The 20867-nt window shown below is 43.5% G+C and overlaps 1 protein-coding gene and 1 long non-coding RNA gene across 5 annotated transcripts in view; one reads left to right on the forward strand and one right to left on the reverse strand.

Moving 5' to 3' along the window:
• The window catches only part of LOC140385571 (uncharacterized), a 28248-nt gene extending 26228 nt beyond the window's left edge, over window positions 1-2020 (reverse strand). Inside the window, exons 1-2 of one of the 2 annotated variants that reach the window (XR_011933404.1) lie at window positions 1267-2020; window positions 745-874 (exon numbers count right to left, since the gene is read on the reverse strand). This is a non-coding gene — a long non-coding RNA (uncharacterized lncRNA). The remainder of the gene's footprint in view (window positions 1-744; window positions 875-1266) is intronic. The other variant, XR_011933403.1, reaches the window with a different exon arrangement.
• adcy8 (adenylate cyclase 8 (brain)) overlaps window positions 1-20867 on the forward strand; it is a 150710-nt gene that overhangs the window by 78621 nt on the left and 51222 nt on the right. For 2 of the 3 annotated variants that reach the window (XM_072467861.1, XM_072467862.1), the window contains exons 8-9: window positions 6997-7194; window positions 7701-7801. In XM_072467861.1, the coding sequence (XP_072323962.1) occupies window positions 6997-7194; window positions 7701-7801 (299 nt within the window). The remainder of the gene's footprint in view (window positions 1-6996; window positions 7195-7700; window positions 7802-20867) is intronic. The other variant, XM_072467863.1, reaches the window with a different exon arrangement.

Here is a 20867-nt window from a genome sequence, read left to right on the forward strand (position 1 = left end):
ACGGGAATTGAACCCGCGCTGCTGGCCTTGTTCTGCGTTACAAGCCAACTGTTTAGCCCACTGTGCTAAACCAGCCCCTGGTTAGATCGGAAACCGATCGGTGCCCGGCACGGATCCCAATTTCGGCCTCCTCTAACCGGCTTGCAAGCATCCGCGGCGGACACAACGCGGCCATTAGTTTGCGCCCCCTACCTCCATCTGGCAACATGATTCCCGAGTGCTTTTGTGCAGTAGCCTCATTAAAGTATCAGTACTTATCTACAGAACGCCCTGAATGGGCCCACAGCAGTGTTAAGTTGATTATTAAGTTGGGGGTGGGGCTGGTTTCCATCTGTGCTACACAAAATGGAGTTGGGTGGAAATGGAGTCAGGGGATTGGATTGTCTGAAGAAGGAGATGTTTCTGGTGGACTAAAAAATATTGATGTCTATTTGGTAATTCATTTGGCAGATATAAGGGATGACTGGCTATTGGACACAGAGAAGATAATGGAGCCATATGGAAAGAGGCAGTAATCAGTGCCTCCTCCTTATTATTTTTTTTTTCTCTTCCTCATTCAACAAGGAAAATGTAAAACTTTTGCAAACTGCAAAATCACTCAGCAGGTCCCTTGCCACTAAGATTCTTTAATGCTGGCTGGGCTATACTGCAATGCATCTCAAAATCTATCACCTGAAGCAGGATTTCACGATCTCAATAACCTGTTAAATTAGGATTTTTATTGTAACAAATGATTCGTTGTACTTATCTGCGATCCAGCAATGATTCACAGGATACGTTTGGTTTATTATATTATATGTATTCTGTCTGAAGCAGATCCTGGGTTCATTGTCTGCCAATGCTTCATCCGGAGCTGTTTTCTTGGCTTTTTTTTCTAGTGGTAGAAATTCATTAGAATCATAAAATTGTAGAATTAGTTTGGTGAAACACTTGAGCCCCAAGGACAAATTGCAGTTTAGAGCTCTGGCTCTCTGATCTCTGCTATCAATTGCACATTGTTTATTTACATAAGGTTAAGAGGTTTCAAGTGCTTGCAATTTCTGATATTGATCATTTAAAGAGTCTGGATTCTTGCTAATTTCATTGCCCTGTAGTAAAATGACAATGGAAAGTTATGAAAATGACTTTTTATTGTCACTGTAAGGTTCATTGGTCAGTGGGCATGCAAGTGCCATGGTTTGGCATAGGAGGAATTAGGGGAATGAGATATGTGGGTGGAGGGGCATAGCTTGGCATAGGAGCATAACAAGGGTTTTTTGAACTTACCATTCAAAAGATTCACTCATGCAGACTATGGTTCACAATACCCCTGAGCTGCCATGTGTACGACCACCCGTTATGTCAGGTTGCAACCCGAACCAGCCCACACCCGTAAAAGTCCCTGGTGAAATTTGGAAAACCCAGGAATGAGGTCGGGAATCACAATCTCTATACCCTTTTTAAAGAGTTCCAGGGTCATCCCGACTTAATGACAATCCAGACCCCTGTCTGACACTTCCACTTCCAGAGTTCTTTCTCTCTTGTTTGTAAGGATTCCACTATTCATCTCTTCCGCTAGTTTTACCAGATGGAGCTATGTCCGAGGTGTTCAGATCTGTACACTTCTGCCTTTTAACCACCAGGTGAAGCTTTCACCTCCCTCTGAGAACAACCCAGCTCTGATCTTGGAATTTAGCAGTTTTTACTGCCCTCATTCCTGTACAAGACTCTGGCGGCTTTATCACAAATGCTCCCACTATAAACTTCAATTCGTCAGCTCTTCCCAGCCCCTGATACACACAGTTTGAAAGTTACTGGCCTTTGGGAAAATGATTTGCACGTTTACATTCAAGATCTCTTGCCCGGTTCTGATGGCTGTCTGTGCCCCTTTAAACAAGAAAGTCTTCACAGATTTAGAATGCCTCTTAAAATCGTCCAGCAGAAAGACAGAAGGAGAGAGACTTCAGGGCCCTTAGTCGCTGGTTTTTCACACAGAACTGAACGAAAGATGGCACTTTCCAGAAGGCCCGCCTTCTTTCCTGAAACTTTCTGACTGGCTTCACCAACCACAGGCCACGATATGAGAAGGCATCCACCGGTTGGCTGCTTGACAAGTCGATCAAACAACATCGCAGATTCTGCCGCAGAACCTAAAGGGGATGTTTGTGGACCAGCCCATCAGAACAGGGGGGATTCCAGTGTCTAAAGACTACAATTTAAACAGAAATCCCAAAGGGTGCATTAACGTTGTAGCAGCTAACCCAAAGAATGTAGATCAGAACAGGGAGAAGAACGGGCATTAAAAGGAACACAGGACAGACAGACAATATCCTAACAGGTTACAGGTACCCCACTGTTATAATGATGGGTTGTGTAAGCTGTCGAACATTAGCAATACTGTAATGATAACCCTCAAGCTTATGTCAGCAAACAGCTTTTGAAATTGCAAGCACATTTTTTTCAACTGAGCGACACAGCAGGCTTTTTTGTTCAAAAACTAAAGGGCAGGGAATTTAAGTAACTTGGCAACTTGACAGCTCCACAAACTCTTGGTGGATTCTCCAATCTTGTCCGTTGTCACCCCGCTGCAAGTGAGAATGGAGAATGTGGTGTTCCAGCCAAAACTCCATTCACTTTCACGTGGACCGGAGAATACCAGGGGGGGTTACGGCGCCTATTCATCTTTTACACACATTAATGCCTGCTCTTCGCAATCTCAAAAGGGTACCTGACCTCTCCAAAGTACTCCAGTAGCTTTAGGCATTTTCCTCAAATGCCCAAAGCCCATTCAGTCATGCTTCAGAAACCTGGGTGACAAATGATTGCTTCTGAGTGAAGCTATACTTTTAAGTTTGACATTGTCTCCATGAACCGCAGATATGCCCTCGCTCCCCACCTCCACTCTTCCCCACCGGTGAAAAAGGGAAGTGCTGGATATGGGGGTATGACTTTTAGATTTGGGGCCTCCGTGCTGTCTTGGCTAAGGGTGGAGTCCTTCCTTCCCAGTGAAACTTCAGGCCTACATTCTGCAGCAAGCTTCAGCATTGAGAGTACTGCAGAATCTGAGGGATCCAGATGCTATTAGGATAAAATGTTTTGATAATTACTGATGGTGTTTTGTTTCTTCTGCCAGATCGATTTAGAGAAATGTTTTACACTGACAGTTGTGTGTGCAAACCAGGAAATTAGGGGGGCGGGAAGTGATTTCACCTTTTGTTGAAAACTCTAATCCGTGGCTTATTTATTCCATTGACCATGTTGTTTGTCTGCATGTCATCAAGTCAATTATAATGTCGGCATTCCATAAGCAGGCCAGAGAGAACTGTCTTCGATGCATGGCATCAAAGGATAAGAGGTTTTTATTGTTCTATCCTGGTGTACTCTTTCTGAAAGCTATTTTAATAATGATTTGATTATTGCTCATGGGCCCAGTTACTCACTCACTATTGAGTTGCTGTTATAGATAAATTCATTCAAATTCGCATTAATTTCTGGTTTGTAATCTAAAGTATCATGGTGTGGCAAAATAGAAAGGAAAACTGAAAATTCCAGAAGTCTGAACTATAACTAGAAAGTATGGAAGTGCATGGAATAGTCAGCATCTAAAAGAGGGATAAACAGATTATAACATTTTGAAAAGCTGGTCTTAATCTGATCTAGTAAAACCTTGCTGTAGGGTTGCCTTTACGGATTATTTTTAAAAAGCATGTTACAGAATGATGCAAGGAATTGTGACAGCGCAAACTGCTTTTATTAATCGGAGGGAGAAAGTCATATATGATCTTAAAATGTATATTAGAGAGTGATGTTTTGTGAGCTTCTTCTGAAAGAAAAGGACAATCCCGTTCGTGGTGGCTGGTTAATTTGAGAATAAGAGAGGAAAGGGTGTGAAAATTGATAAGGAAGTAGAATTTCTTACGCTACTGCTCATGGCAGCTTGATCAAAAGAAGTGTTGATAATGCCTGTTGAGATAATCGCCACCGCTGGGATCGTCTATTGTATCTGCAAGTTGGGCTCTGACAATCACCCTGGATATTAATGATATTGTTATCCAGCGGTGAAGGGATAGAGCTCAATAAGCAGCTCCTGCATCTGTAACATCGAACCATGCATGCAACATTTTCAGTAGATATAGTTGGTCAATAATCACCTAATGATCATGCTTAACCACACAACAAAGAATTAAATATCTGCATCATTTCTAAAATCTGCATGCCTTTCAGTTTATTATTTCAATTAGAGTGCCTGACAATGTTCAATTTTGCAATCAATTATTACAAAAGTAAGAATAGCCATTTAGTGATGCATATTTAAAGGCTTTCCCTAAAAAAAGTCACATTATATAATAGCTATAACTGACGTAATGATATTCGCTCCAAATTTGAAGTTGGCTTGTTATTACAGGCATTATATTTCTTTTTAAAATGTTCTTTAACAATGTAAACAACTGCATTATCTCATTTTGTTGCTGTTTGCAAAGTGGTTTACGAAAATCACTGTATAAAACCTTTATTTGATTACGTGGATTTCTTGCTCATACATTTTTTGGAAAAAAAACTTGCATCCCTGGGGTGAAGTAGTTCTCTCCTTTACAATTGCTGTGAATATTTCTCAGCTATGTAGTACTCTTTTGGTCACGGTATTCCATACACACTGGAAATTATTCTCATTCTTTCTTGTTTATTAAAATAAACTGATAGTTGGGACTGCCAGATCACATTTTCCTTTCATCTTACTGATTTGGGTTTGACATGAGAAATTGTCCTACTTCTGAACTGTGAATTGCCTGTTACTGGCATTTTATAACACAGTGGACTTCTATCTCCTGTGGAATCCCTGCCCCATGGATTTATTCTTATTTAAGTGATTAAAGTGATGTCGTTCTGACTTTACACAGGAGCTGTTGTGTCACTTAACCATAGTCCATAGCAGGAAAGCAATATCCTAGAAATGCAGGTAACCTAAATAAGTGGTCACACAATGCATCTGTCTGAAGGATAAGAACCAGCTGAGAAACATTCACAATAATCAAATGGAGAGCAACGCGAATAATTTCACTACTGGAGCTTTATTCCACTTTGGTAAGTTTTCTGTTGCTTTAATTCTCTTTTTGATTTCTGTGCTCCCCAATCTAGTGGCTTGGGACTGAAACTTTGCACTTGATACATCATGCTGCAAGGCCACAGGCTAAATGGCTACATTGCATAGCTTCCTCCTTCCATTTAGTATTGTGCCACAGTCTCAAATTCAGACAGTCTTTTGCTTCAGGATTGTCACATTTCCATTCCCATGCTCTCTCACTGTTCTTACAGCTTCTGAGCAAGATTACTAAATCAAAGTAAATCAATGGCAGATTTAAAACTATTTCCATACTGTGAGTTTATGGCTACTGGGGTCTCAATTTGATTTGTTTAGGGACTACCCACAGCAGTCAAAGGCAACGGTCTTTCTATAACCTCCAGTGGAACTGGGTTCAAACACAAGGTCTAGAGATGAAATGATTATGTACTGAGATGTTAGCCTTTTGAAATGGCAACAACATTTATATATATTGTAGATATCCTGGGTACTGAAAAACATTTCAGCAACAAACCATTTCTACAAACCTATGAAAAGGGATATTGCAGCATCACTCTTTAGTGTATGTTTCACAGATTACAGTTTGAAGACATTGACTGACTTTGTAAAGTGCACGTTTGCTAAGCATTGTAACATGCTTAAAGGTCATTTGACAAGGTTTTCTACTAGTTAATTTAAACGACTGGTTTGTCCATTTTATCCTCTCAGCCATGAAATAAACAAAACTTCCATCTAAAGCAGGCTAAATTGTTAATACCTTTAGTTACATCTGTTTTCCCTGATGCTCCATTGAGGTCATGACTATTGGCTGTATATTCCCAAAGCTTTAACTCCTTGTTGGTAAAAATATGGAGTAGTAACCATTTAGATTTATTCATTGTAAAAAAATTAAAGCCACTGTTCTTCACCACTCAAAAAGCAAAGTTAATATTGACTGAAAAATTGGGTAGTTAATTAAGATATTAAAGTACCTTTAAGAATCAAGGCAGGGGTGGGGAGGGGGAGAAGTGTGCTTCACATTGCTTGATCGGAGGGCCAGACATTAATTTCCCTTTCTAATCTGGAATTGTGAATGTACTCTCTGTCTGCTTTACCATCCTTTTTGCAAATAATGCAAAGCAATGTGTAAGAAATCAAACCAGAGAGTACAAAATGACTTCAATATGGAAACGAGAATGGAAGGCGGTGTCAAACGGAGGGCCATTATGTACTTTCACCAAAGATTAATTTCACCCTCTATGAATATATTGAGCAACACAGATGCAAATAGTTAATGACCACTGTTACAATATTTTACAGTGTTTTAGTCACTGCCTTCTTCGGTTGGTAAGCTGCAGAAAAAAACATTGAATCCATCTGATTGATTGATATATATGTAGTTTTCATCAAATCAAACTACAATTTTAAACAAATGTATAATGGTCCTTCGTTTTAACTTATTTTTACTTTTTCAGTAAGACTATATAAACCCCTGCCACCCACCCCACATTCGAACTTGGCCTTTTAACCGTTAATGCTTTTGAGTTCTGATAGACTATTCACCATTTCAAAGCAACATAATGTATTCATTTGGCCATTAAAGATTTGGCATAAATGATGTCTGTAAATTTGGACAATAAATATTTGAAAATAAAATTAGTGGCATTGAATTCTTGCAGTAGCTCTGAAATATTAACGTAACCCACTAAAGGCAGCTTTGACAAAATTGTATGTTGTTTCTGTGATTTGGAGGATAAATTGCAGACAAGCTGTGAAAATGGTTAATCCAAAAATGTTAAGGATGCAATACCTGTAGAACAGGGAGCTGGTAGTGAAAAGAAATTCTTGTTTTAGTAAGAGATCATCTCCACCTTGTCACATGTCCTTTAACTATTCACTCTAATGCAATTGAACAGAGGTCTAGCGGGGTTTATTCTGTTTGCATGTGCTTTCCCTAGACTCTGGCTGCCCTAACAAGAAATTCAATAAATCTGCTTCCAAACCACCTTGCACAAGCTTTGCATGTCCAGTCTGGGCCTGAGGAAATTAACAAGCGAATAGAACATATCATCGACTTAAGGAGTGGGGATAAATTAAGAAGAGAGCATATCAAGCCTTTCTCACTGATGTTTAAAGACTCCAGCCTGGAGGAAAAGGTAGCTAGCCCACAAATACACATTTTGGCAGCCTTAGCAAAGAGGACACATTAAGTGGACGCAAAGATGTAAAAGCTTTAAGGGAAAAAGATTCCATCACAAAATTTAAAATTTGAAAAGTAAACATTTCTATTATTGCATACCTTTCACACTAGAAAGTTTTAAAGTGGTTAATAAAATGAATAGAGACATGATTAAAACTGTAACGAAAAGATAGTTACAAGAGAAAGGTAATTTTAATGTGTTAATCAAGACTGGTTATTTTAATAGTTCTTCTATTGGAGTTGGTTACTTATCAGATCATTTTTAAAACTCTCTGTAAAGTACCCTGACAATATCATTAGAAATTTAGTATTGTTCTTTTTTAAACTGACGCAGCCCATCCTCCCGGTTGGATATAATCTTGCTAATTTCCCAGAACCCCCATCGAGACAGATAAATCACTGCAACGCACTGTGGAAGCTGCAACACATAGTCTGTTAATGTCTTGTGCTTCTTTCTTCCAGTATTCACAGACGCGAGATGAAGTTTTCAAGTCAAATCTGGTGTGTGCTTTTATTGTTCTTATATTTATCACAGCAATACAAAGTTTACTTCCTACATCAAGGTAAATATACCTTACTATCCCCTCTTGAATCATGAATTGTGTGTTTTCTTCCTGCTTGGTATGGTGTAACATGAAACTTTTTATTTTAGATTCCATAGCTTTTGGGAGGTAGCATTGTTATTCAGTGACCTTCCTGTTATTCAGTAGCCAAAATATATTTGACATTTTTTTCAAGCCAAGCCTTGTATATTGATAAGCGGTGTGATTTAACGGAGGGAAAAAAAAGTCCTGTTGTGAGCGCGTTTAGTGAGGTGTCCTGCAGCGCCGAAAATGACCCCGATATTAAACGAGTCTCTGTTCTTTTTTTCGGGCCTCAGGGAGGACAGCCCCACCAAGGCCTCACTTAACTTCATTTCCTGTACTGAGGAGCTCAGCTAGCCATTGCACCCCAGCTCATAAGGGCAGGACATCCCCGGGACCGATCCCCGGCAGTGGGGCACCTTGGCTCTGGCACTGCCTGGCAGTACCACCTGAGCACTCTGGTAGTGCCAGAGTGATATCTAGATGACACTGCCAGGGTGCCCAGATGGCACTTCCAGGATGCCAGGCTGGCAGTGCCAAGGTGCCGAGGTAGCATCAGCAGTGCCAAGGTACCACCCTGCCCAGAGGCCGACCACCCAGGAGCCTCCGATCGACTGGGTACCCGTTGTCGACTGTCGCAAAAACCCATTTGGTTCACTGATGCCCTTTAGGGAAGGGAATCTGCCATCTTTACCCGGTCTGGCCTATATGTGATTCCAGACCCATGGCAATGTGGTTGACTCTTAATTTCCCCTCAAGAGCAATTAGGGATGGGCATCGCAGGCGATGTTCCATGAAAAAAAAAGGACAAATCTAACAACCAAAAATGGCCATTTGTAAGATGCTATGGGTGATCACCAGCAGCGGACTTGTATACCATAATTTGTAACACTCTCACACCCATTAGCACTTAACCAGGAGTCTGGTTCAATGGGAACTCTGAAAGGGCACCAGATACACCTTAGAATGGGGCATCAGTCTAGTAAAACTATGACAAAACAATTCTGTTCCAAAGCATTCAGACAACAAAACAAAAAACAAAACTGCAATTCTGATCAGGCCTGTAAGCATAAATGTAAAGAATTTGGGCAAAACCAGTAATAGAGTGCACATTATTCTGGTTTACATGTGTCTAAAAAATATATAATGAAATGCCTGTTCCCAACATATTTATTTAAATAATAATATGACATAAATATACCATGGGCAAAGCACGAGGCAAAACCTGGGTTAAATACCCCTTATCCTTGATACAATGTGGTACGGCTATAGAACCAACAGATCATAACAAAGCTCAGTAGCTCTACCATATCCAGGCAAGAATGCTGGTGGAGAACTCATTAAATAACAGGAGGAGAAGGCTTCATGTTCACCACCTTTCTCAACTGCACGTGAAGCCCAACATGTGAGTGTTAAAGACCAAGCTAAAGTATTTACAAGTATGTTCAGTCAATTTGTCCAGTGAACAATCCAATTCAATTTTCTCTTGAGCTCCTTTCCATCGGAGGTGCTAGTGTTTTGTCAATTTGGTCTATTCCATGTGACATTAAAAAGCAATGATTCCCAATAACATTCCAGTGATGCCGCCGAGGAGCTGTGCTAGGCTGCAAGCAAGTCCCCGAATTAATCTGTTACAGTTGAGCTATGACACTGGTGGCTACTTATGTCTAGGTCTCATCCCGGCCTAATCCAGAAGTGAATACAAGAGCTGAATACCGTAAGAGAGATGCCCTCAACAGGAAAGTAACATTCAACCATGTGAAGAACCACAATGCCCAACGGAACTGAGTTCAAAGGGAAAATGCTTCCGCTTCTGGAGTCACATATTTCATAAAGTCATAATTCTCCTAAAGTAATCATCATAGCTCGTGATAAATACTGCAGGTGTACCTCGGGAAGCATCCTCAACCCTGACCAACATTCAGATTGATCACCGATTCCACAATTTTCAGTTGCATTCATAATTCCTCCAATAATCAAGCATTGCTTTCCAACCTAGAATGGGAGTAGGGTAGCATTCAGCCGTGGGCTGACATGGCAGACAGCATTCACATCACAGTGCCCAACTTCTCAAGCAAGAGAGAGCCTAATCCCCTCCCTCTGACCTTCAATCATACTATCATTGCCAATGACCATTGAGCTACATGTTCACTGTCACCATTAACCAAAATCATAATGCATCAGTTATATCATCACTGAGTGGGATCCCCCAGTCCCGCCTGCAGCAGTAAGCTTGGCAGGTGTAGGAACTTAATTTAGCAGGTGGCCAAAAATCAGTTTCCCAACAGCTGGATTAACTTTTCGCAATTAGCTCGGAACCTTAAAGGCACAAGCAATGTCAGGAAGCCCTTTTGCTTGCATTAGCAGGACTTTCATGCTTATTAAAAGACCAGTTCGCCAAAATGAAGTGCTCGCTCCAAATTAAGTTCTTTGCTAGCGCAAAATTTGTACGTTTCGACTTACAACTGCATATCGGGCAGCACGGTAGCACAGTGGTTAGCACAGTTGCTTCGCAGCTCCAGGGTCCCAGGTTCAATTCCTGGCTTGGGTCACTCTCTGTGCAGAGTCTGCACGTTCTCCTTGTGTCTGCGTGGGTTTCCTCCATGTGCTCCGGTTTCCTCCCACAGTCCAAAGATGTGCAGGTCAGGTGCATTGGCCATGATAAATTGTCCTTCGCGTCCAAAAAGGTTAAGTGAGGTAACTGGGTTACGGGGATAGGGTGGAGGCGTGGCTTAGGTGCTCTTTCCAAGAGCCGGTGCAGACTCGATGGGCCGAATGGTCTCCTTCTGCACTGTAAATTCTATGATAAAAGGAGTGCGCTTGGCGAGGTCGACTTCTGGACTTTGGAGTGAGTTAAAGTCGCCATAGTCTCTAAGGACTTGAGGCTGCTCTTCTCTTTTGGGAGAGAGCTGACTGGTGGTGATTTAACCTGAAGACCACATCTCAGGCGAGGGAAAGTTTGAGAAGGAGGCGGCGCCATCATGGCTAACCTCAGCCAGGAATTGAACCCGCGCTGTTGGTGTCACTCCGCAACATGACCCAGCCATCCAGGCAACTAATCTAACCAACCCCCTAAAGATTAGAGTGGAGGTTGGATAAGAGAAGCAGGGTAAGTGGGGATGGGTGGAGTGGAGGCTGGACAGGGGAGGCAAAATCAGTGGGAAAAGGTGGAGAGTATCTGGGGAATGAAGTCAGACTATCCGGGAATTTTTTGGAGAGTGTTCAGTGAAGGAAGCCAGACTGCCTGGGGCTTGTTAGGAGGTTAGGCATGTTACACATCCCGTTGTAAGGCAATGGATGGTCCCTCTGGGCATTGAATGTCGTGGAGAGATGGGTGTAAAGGGCAGGGTCGATGATCTCAACTGTTTGGTCCTAGAATACTGGGAGGCAGAGAGTGCAGTCACAGTCAGAGGTGCAAGTTGGATAAGGTAGGGTGGAAATGCTAGGGTCATGTGCAGGTAGGAGTAGATGGTCTCATAGGGAGGATCGTAGAAAGACTAGGGTATAACTAGCCTTGAAAACGGGAATCAGGGAGGGCATGGGCACGTCATCAGTTATGGGTTCGGGGAGAGAGCAGGAATGTCTCCATAGATAACAATAAGGCCTAAACTACGCGGGAGTTTGAAGAGTTACAGCAGGGAGAGAAATGACAATGCAATAATTGTGTAAGTGGGATGGGGGGATCTTGGTGGGAGGGTAGAAGTTTCTCGGGAGAAGTCTTTTTTTAGGGAAGAGTTAATGTTTAATTTTTTGGCCTAACTCAAAGTGCACTTCATGGAAAACCAGGTTCAGATTAGTTCACCTCTCGAGGTTCCATGGCCCAATAAACCAGCATAGCTCCATGAGCAATGGATCACATTCCTTTGAGAACACCAAGGTGTGGAGCTGTCATAGACTGTGTGCTGCTGTCAGAGAGAGGGTTCAAAGGGGAAGGTGGATGCCTCTGAGGCGCACAGGTGATGGACGGCAGTAAGGTCCTGACTCTAAACCCCTTCTTCCCAGGTAAATGGTCATGGTTGACAAGAGCTTATGTAGTAAGTTTTTCTGTGATGCCACAGCAATAATCTCTCTATAGAGTCTCGACGGTAGTTGAGGCAAGCTGGTTGTTGTCTGAGGGAGGGTTCTCATACATAGCTGTCATCACCCTGGTCAATGCACACTGGGCGTGATTCAGCCGAAGAATTTCTAAGTCGTGCATGTTTGGCAGGGTGTTTCTTGGCGGCTGCAGTGTTGAAATTGACACCGCTATTCAATGGCCCTGTCCCTGACCACCAGCTGCTCCGTGAAGAGCTAGGTTCACAAGGACTTGGAGCCAATCCCAGGCTCGTGGCATAGAGGGTCACTGTTGCCCTAAACGTCTTTGCCAGTAGCTCCTTCCAGAGCTCCACTGGGAACCTGTGCGGCAACTCACAGTCAGTGACAAACAAGTGAGTCCAGGAGGTGACAGATGCCCTCTTCAGGAGAGTGCACCAATTTGTTCAATTCTGTTTGGATCCCAAAGTTGCAAGAGTTGGGACAAAGAACAAAGAACAATACAGCACTGGAACAGGCCCTTCGGCCCTCCAAGCCTGCGCAGACCATGGTACCTGCCTAAATTAAAACCATCTGCTCTTACGGAGTCCATATCCTTCCATTCCCATCCTCTTCATATTTTTGTCTCGATGCCCCTTAAATGACACTATCATATCTGCTCCCACCACCTCCCCCAGCCAGAGCATTCCATATATTTAACACCCTCTTTGTAAAAATCTTACCTCGCACATATGTTCTAAACTTTTCCCCACGCACTTTAAACCTATGTCGTTAGTACTTGACTCTCCGACCCTAGGAAAGAGCATTTGATTATCCACTCTGTCCTTGCCACTCATAATCTTGTAGACCTCTATCAGGTCGCCTCTCAACCTCCGTCATTCCAGTGAGAACAGACTGAGTTTATCTAACCTCTCCTCATAGATAATGCCTTTCATATCAGGCAACATCCTAGTAAACTGCTTCTGTACCCTCTCCAAAGCATCCACATCCTTCTGGTAGTGTGGCGACCAGAATTGTGCGCAACATTCCAAATGAGGCCTAACTAAGGTCCTGTACAGCTGCAACATGACTTGCTAATTTTTATATTCAATGCCCCGACCAATGAAGGCCAGCATGCTGCATGCCTTCTTGACCACCTTATCCACATGCGTTGCCACTTTCAGTGATCAGTGGATATGCACGCCCAGATCTCTCTGACTGTCAGTACTCACAAGAGTTCTACCATATATTGTGTAATTCCTACATGCATTGGACCTTCCAAAGTACAAAGTGCATTACCTCACACCTGTCCGGATTGAACTCCATCTGCCATTTCTCCGCCCAAGACTCCAACCAGTTTATATCCTGCGGTATCCTCTGACAATCCTCTTCACTATCCGCAACTCCACCAATTTTAGTGTCGTCTGCGAACTTACTAATCAGACAGGCAACATTATTTTCCAAATCATTTATATACACCACGAACAACAAAGGCCCCAGAACTGAGCCCTGTGGATCACCGCGAGTCACAGCCTTCCATTCAGAAAAGCACCCTTCTACTGCTACCCTCTGCCTTCTGTGCCCAAGCCAGGGACTTGCAACAATCGCGGGATTCCCATAAGTGCAAGGGGCTATTGACTGTACGAATGTGGCCTTGAGAGCTCCCTGGCAATAGCCAGTTACATAATAATAATAATAATCGCTTATTGTCAAAAGTAGGCTTCAATGAAGTTACTGTGAAAAGCCCCTAGTCGCCACATTCCAGTGCCTGTTCGGGGAGGCCGGTACGGGAATTGAACCCCCGCTGCTGGCATTGTTCTGCATTGCAAATCAGCTATTTAGCCCACTGTGCTAAACCTTGTTTGTAACACACATTAAAGTTTACTCGAGTATCTTGATCTATGACAACTGAAATAAGTTGCACCACTTAACTTCAGCCCTGCTGGTGGTGTGATGCTTTCCATGTGCCAAACTGTGCTGATAAACAGACCCCTTGCACTAAATCTGCACATTAGAACCAGCACACAACTCTGCTCTCCTGCCACCTCGGGCACCTGTATGTAGAAATGATTTTTTGCCCATGCCCTCACAAAGCCTGAATGCATGGGCACATTGAAAGCCAGCTGACTTCTTGTCTTGGCAAAGGTGCTCACGTTACCCTCACACCTGCTCCCAATGCGTTGTGAACCTTGCAGTGGACTCTTTGAGGCAGAATCAGAAACATGGGTGCACAGGGAACAACAATATTGGGAGACATTATGGCCCCTTGAATAGCTCACCCATGCATCTGGATCACTGATGTTCTCATAACTGGTCCCCGGTCACTAAACACCTCAGTAATCCCATATCCCTTGACATCTTCATCATCCTGAAAAGTATCAAAGTAACGTTGGAATCCACTCAAAGCTAGTACCTCAACTGCACTATGGAGTGTGGAGGTCCAACCACTCACTGCCCTCCAATTGTATAGAGTCCTACAAATCTCAGTCCTATATTACAATTAATTTAAAATACTGAAGATACTGGAGATATGAAATAAAAATAGAAAGTGCTGGAAAACTCAATAGGTTTGGTAATATCTGTGGAGAGAAGTAGAGTTAACATTTTGAGTCCAATATATTAGTCAAAAATGTTAACTCTGTTTCTCTCTCCACAGAACTGCCAGACCTGCTGAGTTTATCCAGCACATTCTGTTGTTATCCCAGTCCTAGATGGCCTTGGTATTGCTGAGAGACTGTTCTGTTATTCTGAACACCCGAGTCAAGTTAAACATCTTCCCTGCATGGGCTCTGCAGATCTCTGTGAAACCTCTTGATGCTTCACATGGAACATCTCTCAGTCCTATACCTCCCTTACACATTCTACTCGATCTCACCTCATGGGTTAATACCCTTGTCCTTTAATGAAGTCCGATGCACTGAGGTTGCAAACTTTTATGTGTAGGTACTGTTCCTACACTTAATAAGAAAACGAGCAGAGCAAACAATTTTCCATGTGAGGTCTCACAATGGCTGCAGTCAACTGCACACACAACTCTTTAGTCCAATACTCAATTCCTCTTGCATTCAAAGCCAGCTTTCCTGTTGTTCCTTTCTTTCAGCCTTCGCCTGCATGGTAGTGCAATTTTACATTTGAACAGGGACAGACGGGACATCCTAACATCTAGAGATTATCATAGAATTTACAGTGCAGAAGGAGGCCATTCGGCCCATCGAGTCTGCACCGGCTCTTGGAAAGAGCACCCTACCCAAGGTCAACACCGCCACCCTATCACCATAATCCAGTAACCCCACCCAACATTAAGGGCAATTTTGGACACTAAGGGCAATTTACCATGGCCAATGCACCTAACCTGCACATCTTTGGACTGTGGGAGGAAACCCAGAGCACCCGGAGGAAACCCACGCACACATGGGGAGGATGTGCAGACTCCACACAGACAGTGACCCAAGCCGGAATCAAACTTGGGACTCTGGAGCTGTGAAGCAATTGTGCTATCCACAAGGCTACCGTGCTGCCCTCGTTTTCTATTCTTCAGACAACAGTACAGAGCTTCTTTCTTATAACCCTCACATTACATTTACAGTGTTCCTTGCCACTCATATAACCTGTTTAACTCTCCTGTTTAACTTCCCTTGAGGATTCTTTACGTCCACCCACATCAGTGCAACAGCAGCAGGAGATGTACTAGCCATGCTGCACACTCTATGCAGACATTTCAGAGCTCTTAACCTTATGAGCTCCAGCATGCAAGATGTAGACACAGGCTATAAACTCAGAAACTGATGGACAGTGCTTAAGCATCCACATGTTGGAATATTCAGTAATCACAGTGCTGATGATGTGAGAGAAGTGACTCTTGGCGAACATTATCACCATCTTCTGGGAGACCAGGTTCCAAGCCCTTAAATACCCACAATCACTGAAGCAAATAGCAGCAAGATGAGAATCAAGAAAACTTCCAAGGAGGGCAAGCGAACACGTCTTTACAAGTGCTAAAATATTATAGACTGGTGCCACCTATGTGCTTTTAAAACTCCTTTATCTTTCTTTCTCTACTGCTACGCCCAGGTGCAGCCCCAACAACCGCAGCTGAGGTGGAGGCAGCCTGATGACTGCTATGCCCTATTCACTGTGATAACTTTGGCTTGTGTCCTCTGGTGGCCCGGGACCTAGAGGGCTCCGGCCTGCTAAAGGTCTCCTGTTCAGGTGCATCCTCCTCGGCCTCACCTGCCGAAGCAATGAGGTCACTGGCAGAGGGGAGGTAAAGTGGCAGTGCACTCTTGGGATTTTCTGGGAAGAAGCCCCCGGGATTCCTGGTTGGCCCATCTCCTCCTCGTCGGTATGCGATGGCACCTCACTGACATGTTGAGGAGTAGGGGCACCTGGAGAGACTGTGTTCCTGGACACACTGCATTAATTTTTCTCCCTCAGTTCCCGTTATATTGTTTGAATCTCAGTTGATTTTGGGATAGTTAAAGTCCTCTACTATTATTGCCGTCTTGATCTTGTAGGCAGAAATTTGCCTTCTTATTTGATCTTCTATCTCCCTGTAGTGTACTCACAGCAGTGCGACTGCCCCTTTTTTCTTTCTGAGCTTAACCCATAAAGCCTCTTTTGTTGACCCGTTTAGTATATCATCCCTTCCCACAACTGGAATTGATTCTTCAACCATTAGTGATACTCCCCCTTCCTTTTTAATCTTTCACTCTATCCTGCCTGAAAATTCTGTGTCCAGGGATATTGAGCTGCCAATGTTGCCCCTCCTTTTGCCAGGTTTACATCATAGGGCAGCACGGGCAGCATAGTGGTTCGCAAAGTTGCTTCACAGCTCCAGGGTCCCAGGTTCGATTCCCGGCTTCGGTCCCTGTCTGTGTGGAGTCTGCACTTTCTCACCGTGTGTGCATGGGTTTCCTCCGGGTGCTCCGGTTTCCTCCCATAGACCAAAGATGTGCAGGTTAGGTGGATTGGCCATGATAATTTGCCCTTTGTGTCCAAAAAGGTTAAATGGGATTACGGGGATAGGGTGGAAGTGAGGGCTTGGATAGGGTGCTCTTTCCAAGGGCCGGTGCAGACCCGATGGGTCGAATGGCCTCCTTCTGCACTGTAAATGTTATGATTTTATGATAGCAACGACATCCTGCCGGTCTCTACATCTTCAACATGACTCTTTGGGCCAAGTCCAGAGGCTTATCATCTGCATGGGGCTGAGCAGGGGCCTGGTCTCCAGCTGTCCTCCAAGGGTTAGAGCCTTTGCCTGTCAGTTCTTCTGCAAACTGTGGGCCAGTATCAGTGCTGTGCTCCCAAGATTATGACCCCAGTCTACTGTAGCACTTGGACTCACCTCGGTGAGTGTACCTGTGCAGGTAGAGTAGAGGATGCAGGTGAAGGCTGTGACAGTGCATTCTGAGTTATCATCCTAAGTATAGTGGATCTGGAGCTCTGGGTTGGCTGGCTTATTTTCCTCCCTCTTTTCTTGCTGGTACCTGGAGTGGAGAAGGAAAAGGTTTAGTAAATGCTGAAGCAAGCTCCTTTACTAAAACAGTGTCAAATTCTGTCGACACGTAGGGTAACTGCAGACTTCCTAGGGAATTCTGTCTTGCGTTTAATGCAGACATGGTCCCTGTCCTCCCCCAGCTAGTTGCATGTTCTCCTCCTTAAAGTGGCAAAATCCCAGCCTTTGGGATTCTCTTTTCCCACTGGCAGCCCACCTCTGTCCGTGGGTTTTCCGGCGGCGTGGGGTGGCTTCAATGGGAAATCACAATGACAAGCGGTGGGAGAATTGTTATGGGCCAGGGTTTAGAGAACCCCAAAGTGTATCATGGAGTTCACCTGACCCACAACTTTTAATAGATTGTGGTATGGGGAGCACACGGCCCACTCTACAGGTGTGGTACAGCAGAAATGGAAAAGTATTTTTTAAAGCAAAACAATGTTTATTCTATGAATTCAAGTTAACCTTTTTAAAACATACAGTGAACACCTGAGCAACCATCAATTCAAATATAACCCCCAAAGAATACAACACTAAGCAATCCTTCAGCTGTCCTTTTAAAATCCATAAGACTTTAAAAAAAACTTTAAACAGAAGCACATCAGGTTAAAGTCACTACTGAGAGCAGTTATTAGTTTTAAATCACCAAAGGATCAATTTACAATCTTTAGATTACAGAGAGAGACTCATACAACTTCTGGCTGTGACTCCAGCTATCCCGCTCTGAAAACGAAACTAAAACACACCCTGCAGCAAACAGCCTAAAACGAAAGTAAAAAGCTGACAGACAGCCCAGCTCCACCCACTCTCTGACATCACTGCAGTAAGAAACACCCATTTCTTAAAGGTACTCTCACTACAGATATTTACATACAAACCCATGTATAAACATCCATTTCTTAAAGGTACTCTCACATGACAGAATAGAATCCCGGCCCCAGTGAACGCCGTGCCTCCAAGAAACATATGGCTGGGGACTGGAAAATCCAGCCCATTATCTGCATGCCCACTGTTGGTCTGGGCACTCTGCCCCCTCCTATTGTGAGTGTTCTTGTCCTGCAGACAGAAAGCAGGATTGAATGCCGCGGCGAGCTGTTTTTCGGGAACAGCGTGGCCGTTGCATCGCGCCCTTTATCTTCCGTGTCTGGATACCCTTCAAACACCATCGAACCCCTGAGCTAAGGAAGGGACGGCAAGTCCCTGCCCACCCTGGCTACAGCACTTTCCCTGCTTCCTGTGAGTGTATTTGTAATGTGCTGAACAGTGTGCAATCACAGGGGGCCAGCCGTCACTTATTTCTGCTCCTGACACCCAACTTACACTCCAGAATGGAAGATTCTGCCCAGCGATTGCCACACTGTCTCATTTCCTTAGTCTCTTCACTAACACAAGGCTGCAGTCAGAAGTATGATGGAATACCCATCACTTGTCTTTGATGGTTGAAACTGCAACGAGATTTGCTCAGTACCAACAAAGAGCAGTACAGCACAGGAACAGGCCCTTCGGCCCTCCAAACCTGTGCCGATCATGATGCCCTATCTAAAAATAAAACCTCCTGCCCTTACTCGGTCAGTATCCCTCTATTTCCTCCCTATTCATGTACCATCCAGATGCCTCTGAAATGTTGCTAATGTGCCTGCTTCCACCGCATTCTCTGGCAGCGCGCTCCAGGCACCCACCACTCTGCGTGAAAAACGTACCCCGCACATCTCTCTTAAACTTTCCCCTTTCACCTTGAACCTGTGCTCTCCTGTAATTGACACTTCCACCCTTGGAAAAAGCCTCTGACTATCCACCCTGTCTATGCCTCTCATAATTTTGTAGACCTATTTTGTATACCATCCAAGATAGAGTGGTTTTCTTGATTGGCACACTTGCTACAGGACTCATTATCCACCATCTTAAACCACTGGCTGTATTATGATATATTTGAATGCTACATTAAGACCATAAGACATAGGAGCAGAATTACACCATTCAGCCCATTGAGTCTGCTCCGCCCTTTAATCATGGCTGATATGTTTCTCATCCCTATTCTCCTGCCTTCTCCCCATAACCCCTTATTAATCAAGAACTTATCTATCTCTGCCTGAAAGAGATTTAGTGATTTGGCCTCCACAGCCTTTTGCGGCAAATTGTTCCACAGATTCACCACCCTCTAGCTGAAGAAATTCCTCCTCATCTCTGTTTTAAAGAATCGTCCCTTCAGTCTGAGACTATGGCCTTGGATTACAGTTTTTCCTACTAGTGGAAACATCCTCTCCATGTCCATTCTATTTAGGCCTCACGGTATCCTGTAAGTTTCAATGGGATGCCTCCCTCATATTAAAAGGATGATGCAAACACTATGAAGAGGACATAGAGCTTGCAAGACAATAATAACCGTAAATAAAGCACACACCAAAGATTCATTGACACAAGCTAAATCTCAGGTCTCTGGAGAAGCAGGAATAATAGCTGAGCATTGGTTTTCATTTGAGTACACTTGTTCCCTTCCGCATTATTCGTATTCTGCTAACTGGCAGCTTGTCAATTATCTTGAAACATTGGCGGACAATGACGTAAAAATAGTTCAAATATTTGGTGATAGCATTTGGTTCTGTATCAAGGAAAGGGAGCTGAGCACATTGTAAGAGTCTGCACTAACAGTAAGAGTGCACCAACAGTAAGAGTCTGCACGAACAGTAAGAGGGCTACAAATGGGGTAAATTTTTATCTTCATCAAATGGGTACTAATTTGACTGATCAGCTTGCCCACGTGTTACAGAAACCATCTGATTTTCAAATTATTGATTCATCTAATAATTTGATGAATCAAATTATTGATTGCTCAAGTATCCAGCTCATCCAATACTCAATGTGAACTAGCAATCTGAATGCATGGTCTGTTCAGTAGCCATTTGAGTATTGTAATTGTGTTGTTATTATTGAAAGATGAAAATGGTAAGGCCAATTTTAACTTTTGGTGGACAACAGCAGACTAGTGTCTTTGTCAAGAACCTGAAGCCATCCTGTGGTTAGACCTCATTTGAATATGCATGGTTTGTTGCAAGCACTGAACTAGTGCTCAAAGGTAACTCAATAACTGGGGTAGGGGTAGATTGTGATTCCAACGTAGAGTTGAGGCTGAAGGAATAGCTTAAAGTGGGTGGGGTGGGGGCGAAAATTGTAGGAGGAGGTTCTGGAACAGCAACATCATATGGTATCAGGAATTACAAGTTACAAGTATATTCTTGCCTTAAACAGGCAAGAATCTAGGATCATCTACGTGAAGCCCATAAACAAAATAACAACCAATGATCAAAAACAAGAATGGTAAAATCAACCTCCTGAGTTTTGGACTCTAGTAGCCTTTACCACCTGGTGAGGATGTGAAAACTGCCCCCAGTATTTCACTTTCTTTCCACCAGTGAAAAACCCGTGTCGTGCAGGGGATTTCCATTGTATTCATTACTGTTGATTATTTGTTGGTGGGTGTAAATTTGCTGCAAATGTGAAAAAGGAGGAGAATATAAATATATTTTTTAAAAACCCATGTAG

Source organism: Scyliorhinus torazame, chromosome 11, assembly GCF_047496885.1.
Source record: "Scyliorhinus torazame isolate Kashiwa2021f chromosome 11, sScyTor2.1, whole genome shotgun sequence".
NCBI classification, from domain to species: Eukaryota; Metazoa; Chordata; class Chondrichthyes; order Carcharhiniformes; family Scyliorhinidae; genus Scyliorhinus; species Scyliorhinus torazame.